The following is a 6,570-nucleotide window of genomic DNA, read 5'->3' on the forward strand; positions in this document are numbered from 1 at the left end:
AAAAGACCAAGGGGAACTTTTATTACCTGATATATGTGTTGTAAATTTGAGAGTTAGATGAATATTTTGTAAGTAAAGTGTGTTTGGACATTCGGTAATGAAATAAAAAAAAAAACACATTGTTGCGCAAGAGTGGGTTTACATGAAAACTTAAGTGACCTCTAATACTTGATCGAAATCCAGCGGGAAAATATTTCTATATGTAGGAACAGGTGTAATGAACCATGTCCATAGTCCATGAGCCATGCATAGATCCCTTGTATGGAGGATAGGCGATATCTTATCAAGAGAGTACTTCGTGAGGAGACGCGTTCCTCATATCAGCCAGCGAACACCTTAAGCAGCTCCTCAAAATGTTCCTGGCACAGATGCGATATGAGCGCTTCGTCACTGAATAGATAACGATATTACAGAGTGGATTTATTAGGAGTGGCCAGCACACAACGGCTCGAATCATTATTGACACTTCCTTCGGCCACACCATGGCGACATACAACTGGCAAATAGTGAACGGCATCCAGGCCATAACGTAGGTACCCGTCACCATGATGGTCATCTTCAAGGCACGGTGGCCGGTAGATTTCTTGTTCTGCTTGCTCTCGCTCCCAGTATTCGGCTGATCTTCAATATCGTCTTTTGTGGAACGCTTTAATGACTTACACCTATCAACTGTAGTCAGCTCTTGGACCTGGATCCGGCGGACGTGACGTCTACTTATGCAGACAATCCTTGAGTACATGACGGACAAGATGGGTACGAACAGCCAGATGCAGAGAGAGAAAATGACGAAGGAATACGGAATGAATGTTGGCTCGCTGAAGGACATGATACAAGCCCCGAGTGGCGAGTATTCGACAATGTCCACGCCGCGAGGATTTACGAAAAGAAACGCAAGAAGGAGAACAGCTTCCGCAAAGCAGAGACTGAAGGCGATCATGAACGCCTTCGGACGACTCATGAAGGCCACGTAGCGATACGGTGATGAGATGCTAAAGTAGCGATCTAAGTTCAGGAGCAGTAGACTTGCCGAGGAGATACCAGCTACCAGCGTCAGACAGAACCCGCAGATCTTACAGAATACTTCGCCGAAGGGCCAACCCCCGACTATGGTTGAGGGGAGCGCCGGGAGAAGAACGAAGCCGAGAATGAGGTCGGCAAATGAAAGGCAATTGTAAAATACCTTACTTGCGTTATTAATGTCCGGTAGACGAGGGATGACCACGATGTTGAGCACATTCGTAGCGATAATGAGCACGGCGAATACGAACATGATGAGTCCCTGGAGAATGAAGATAAGACTTGTACCGCTCTCGTCGGGATCTTGGTTGTCGTTTGCAGTAAAATTCACCAATACCTTCTCGGTTACCATTATGGCAGAGTGGTAGGCTAGCTAGTTAGCATCAGCAACACTGGAGTTGCCTTTGGTAGATGAAGCACAAAGATTTTCATACTTTGACACCATAGCGCCCGCAAATCTATTAAAGTACCGTTGGAGATGAGTTTATTTAGCCACCTGCCGAAGTTTAAGGTGACCAGTGCCGTATTGTACTTCCAAAAACCATCTCGACGAATCTAAAGACTTGATTAACAAGTGGTTGGATTACTAGAAGTTTTCTTGCTGTCTCAGTGCTTCCTTTTAGATAAGAAACATGTGATTTTGATTCTGGACGATTAACCAGCAAACCATCTCATCTCATATTCCTCGCTCGACTTGCCGATTTGGGGAGTCGATCACACCAGATGCCAGCTGAGCAAATATTTGATTCACTTTCCGAGAGTTGCTCTTACAATGACAGTACGTATCCCATTTCGTCTCCTCTTACTATTCCAAAGATGGCTTGCTGCAGCAGCCTGGTCTCACATTCTCGACGTAAACTGCAGCATTCATCCTGAGAGAACGTTTTGAAAGGAATCCGTTGTCATGGAAACAAAATGATGATTGCTCACAACTCAAACTCTGTCTTTAGATGACTAACTTGATGGGAAAATAAGACTCGGTGATAGCAAGGCTTCTTTCTTGCCCTGGTTGCATGGTAAAGTCAAATATTATCCTTCGAGCACACGTGTGAAATGAAATTAAGTCAATCAGATCGAGCAAGACCAAATAACGAAAGCATTTCTTCTGTAGTGCAGCGAATTTAAAAAGTTGTGCAGATTCGAAGCACATTACAATTTGTGAAGATTTAATTTCGTCTTTCACATTGACGCAAAAGGCTACATTACAGTTGCCATTGATGAGCGTTGATGGAACCAAATCTGACCAGCGGAGTTTTCTCTTGATTACCTGAAAGAAGGGGTGATAGAGAAAGGTGGAGGGGTGTAGAGAGACAAATTCAATCCAATCTCATAAAGATCAATATTGTCAGGTATACAAAAAAAAAAAATGGTATCAAAAAATCCCGAAATATTTTGTGGACCTTTCATTGTAGCATACTTTTTTTAAGTAAAATGCATGCAAATTAATGTCCACCACACTTCAAGCGTAACAGGTTTTCTCCATATTATTACCTGTAATGAGAAACGCTCAACAACCGACAACGCTCGAAAAACTAATAAGCTGTGTTAGCAACAATTATTCAAACCTTGTGCTTTAAGCTCAAAACAATGGCCATGTGGCTTTCTTCTCTTAGAAACGATTAATCATTAAATAGTCATTTTCACAAACACACCCAAAAGATTTGAGTTGCATATTTGAGGTCCTTTTAGTTAGTCACATAAAAAAAGAAATGAGCAAAAAAGCAGTAAACAAACAGTTAAACGCCGTTTATCTTTTTGGTTTTACCGGGGATTGTTTGTCCTATTCTTCCTCTTTCTCTAACTATAGAGATCCGTAATTGATATATCTTACCAGTCACGAAGTGTTCCACATGGATATTCTGGAGGTAGAATGGGGAAGTCAAATCCCCCCCCCCTAAGAAAAAAAAGACACGATCGCGAAACGACAGTAACCAACTTAATCCAGAAGCGAATGACAGTCGATGGCATTAGTTCCACACTGTTTTCCAGCAAGAATCACTTCGAGAACCGCACAATCAGCCGCATGATGTTTGCATCACAGGGATTGATGAGCTGAACTTGACTGCCGTGGAAAATAAATCCTCATTGATGATGATTCCCCCTCCTCTCATTTACCCTCTCGCAAAACCATTGGTCCTTCTCATTGCGCATGCTCAGTAAACCAAATGCAAGGAAACGACCTTGCTCGATCGCCGTCGATGATCTGTCACAGTGTAAGATGCTGCGGTGAATTACCACTGCTTTTATACTCGCACATAACAACGCATACGTTATGTTGTCATGCGATAAGACCAGCGTTATTGTTTGCCTCAACCCAAAGGATACTTCTCATCACGTGGCTAGCAATGTTGCTGGATCGCTTCAACAATTACATGTATTTTCTGAATGGACAGACAGTGTGGCGACATGCGGAAGAATATATCTAGGCCGTCATAAGTATTGTGCTTCATAAATTGATATTATCATTATCATCATTATTATTATCATTATTATTATTATCATCATTACTATTATCATCATTACTATTATCATTATCATCATTATCATTATCATTATCATTATCATTATCATCATTATTATTATTATAATAACACCTCTTTAGAATGAGGGCCAAATTTAATGACAAAAGCCACCATGCTCTTAATGATGATACCAAAATTGCAATGAATGTGTCAGTTATGATAGTGATTTCAGGCTGATTTTAAAGATGTTAATGATGATATTAACTACATTATGAAACTGCAAATGGTAATCCTGATAATCAAGTTAGTGCATGATGATAATCACAACTTTAAATGTACTACTAATAATTATGATTCCTGTTTAAATCATTAAAAAAAGAAATAAATTCCTTCTGCTCCTACCATATCGAGTATTTCTTACGTACAGCATAAACCTCTATCATAATTATTGCAGTTGTTGCTCAGTCAGACATAGCTTAGGAGAAAGACACGAGCCTTGGGAGCAGTATTGTAATATTCTGAGTTCTTTTATGTTGCTTGTTTGACCCTGAAACCAAAGCAAAAGGAAAATCGAATACATGGATCAACTGCATATGCATACACCAAATTCATTTGAAAACCATTCATTTTCCACTGTTTGATTCACGCACAAAGATAAAATGAATTGCAATAAAAACTTTGATTGTACGAGAGAGTAAATTTGATGATGAACTTGAGCAAGCTATAGAGCCTCTGATAAAACAGATTAATCACAGTGTTTGGCCGGCTAGACAAGCTACCGCACGAACCATCGAAACGAAGTGATATACAAAGTAGTGCTACTGCAATTTGCAATAAAGTGTGATCCTCAATCAAGTTAAGTCGAGCGTTCGCAGGGCTCACTTTCATCATGTTTAGTCAAAATATGGAAAGTAATAGCTCGGAACTTTCCGTTTTCTCTCTCTCTCTCGCATTTATATATATATATATATATATATATATATATATATATATATATATACATACATATATATATATATATATATATATATATATATATACATATACATATATATATATATATATATATATATATATATATATATATATATATATATATATAAAGCGCTTTGTAAAGGAGCTGACAACTGCCATTTAAAGTATCTTCTCCAAAGGGGTTTCCTCTTTCGCGCGTAACGAGATATGATAATTTATGATTCCACCACTCCTCAAAAAAAAAAAAAAAAAAAAAAAAAAAAATGGAAGGGCGTGTTGCTTTCAAGCGGAATCGAAATCAGGCCAGCAGCATCAACTTCAACGTAGAGGGAATTAAGTTACAACAGTAAAGAACTCATTTTGATGATTATAACCCTGAATAGACAATGGCTTGAGCGGGTTACTGGATGCCACGGTTTTTTTTTTTTTTTTTTTTTTTTTTTGTCAAGAGTGCATTGAATTTTTGCTTGTTGAAAACATAATGAAACCAATAAATGCGAGATTTAATCTGCCCAGGTTGGCAGTCTTGTTTATCCCCTAGTCTGTCTTTTGCTATGTTTTATCCATCCCTCGACACAGTACGATCACAATATGGATATTGGCCGCACATTATTCCCATGGGGGTGGGGGTGGAGGGGTGTGTGATGGGGGTGGCAGCCCCATTATGTTCTCGGGGAGAATAGAGACAACACAAAACATACAAATCTGCATTAGCAAAAACCAAAAAGGCCAATAAGAATCAGGCTCAACCGGGAAGCGAACATGATGTGTACAACAGTTATAATGTTCCTGCCGAACTTCTATATCGCGAAATTACACGAGAGAAACCAGCACTTTGTATAATATTGTCAAAGCATGAACTATATGCTCACTATAATTATAGGTTGTAGTAAAATTTATCGCATTGAAATACTCATGTAACTGCCTTTGTTTTATTTTCTGTGGACCCATGTGCGTCTTCATGCGTATTAATTTTGTTATCTTGTGTGTGTGTGTGTGTGTGTTTGTGTAGTGTGTGTGTGTGTGTGTGTGTGTATGTGCTTGAGATTGTGCACAATAACTCATCGATCGTCAGTGATCAACATTTTTTTTTATTTTTTTATTTTTTTAGATATAGGCCTGTGGAATGCGCATCTCTGTATAGGTGCAACTTGACATTTTATAACATTTTGTACTGATTTTCATCAGCTCTCTTGCAAGTTTCATTTGAATCCTTTCACAACTTATTGAGTTATTTTGCAAACAGACAAACCAAACTAGTGCGTTCACTGAGCAGCTCTCTTCAGCTTCATTGCGTTGTTGTTCCTTTGCACTTTCGGCGAACGAGTGTGGATGTCTATCACTGATGCATGTAAAAAGCTAACAGACATTGAAAATCCTGCAGAATATTACTACGTAATATTTTGACATCAAATACCAACATGATAGCTGAATTCAGTGCATGGGCACTTTGAGAGCCGATGTCAGTGAGGACGAAAGGGTAGAATGTAGTTGAAAGTAATATGGTAAAATTTCATTCCGGCCATGAAAGGCTATATTTTTGCTCAGAATGAGCTTCTTCGTACACTGCTATTATCGTTTGACTTTAGATCTGCATGAAACTAATGCAAAATTGAAATCAGAGCTAAGGGTTTTGTATCAACAAATCACCAGCAAGAATAATGAAATATTATCATTGTCTTTCGTTTGTTGAAAATATTCATGAATCTTTTTAAGTATAATTGCAAGAGGGTCAAGCCTTTACAGGGTCAGATCAAGGAATTCCGTTAAGGAGAGGCGCCTTTACAAAATTGAAAGGGGCGCCACGCGCTCCCCCCAACCCCCATTTTTCTTTTCATTTCTTTTGTTTTGACAAAAAATAAAGAGGGGACGCGCGCCCCGTGCGCCCCCTCCCCCACCCCCTGGATCCGCCACTGGTTTATAAGTCCTCATAAAGACCCTTTCCCGTCACAATCCATGTTTATTTAAGGTTTTTGTGTTATCTACAAGTTTGTCTGAAGTTGCTTAAATTGTAGGATTTTTCATGCACATTTTCATCATATCTGCTTTCTGCATTTAGTGGTGGAAATAAAATAATTTGTGTGTGGCAAAAGATTTGTTTTGCCGACATTATTTT

General features: G+C 39.0%; 1 protein-coding gene across 1 annotated transcript; it reads right to left on the reverse strand.

Moving 5' to 3' along the window:
* Positions 1 to 283: 283 nt before the first annotated feature.
* Positions 284 to 1,369, reverse strand: LOC140242517 (beta-2 adrenergic receptor-like). Its single transcript, XM_072322253.1, has one exon. The coding sequence runs from the start codon at positions 1,367 to 1,369 to the stop codon at positions 284 to 286; it is 1,086 nt and encodes a 361-aa protein (XP_072178354.1).
* Positions 1,370 to 6,570: the final 5,201 nt, after the last annotated feature.

The sequence above is a fragment of the Diadema setosum genome, chromosome 19, assembly GCF_964275005.1.
Source record: "Diadema setosum chromosome 19, eeDiaSeto1, whole genome shotgun sequence".
Taxonomy (NCBI): Eukaryota; Metazoa; Echinodermata; class Echinoidea; order Diadematoida; family Diadematidae; genus Diadema; species Diadema setosum.

Excerpts from the sequence above, each read along its gene's own strand:
- LOC140242517 (XM_072322253.1), bottom strand. The coding sequence starts at position 1,369 with ATGGTAACCGAGAAGGTATTGGTGAATTTTACTGCAAACGACAACCAA.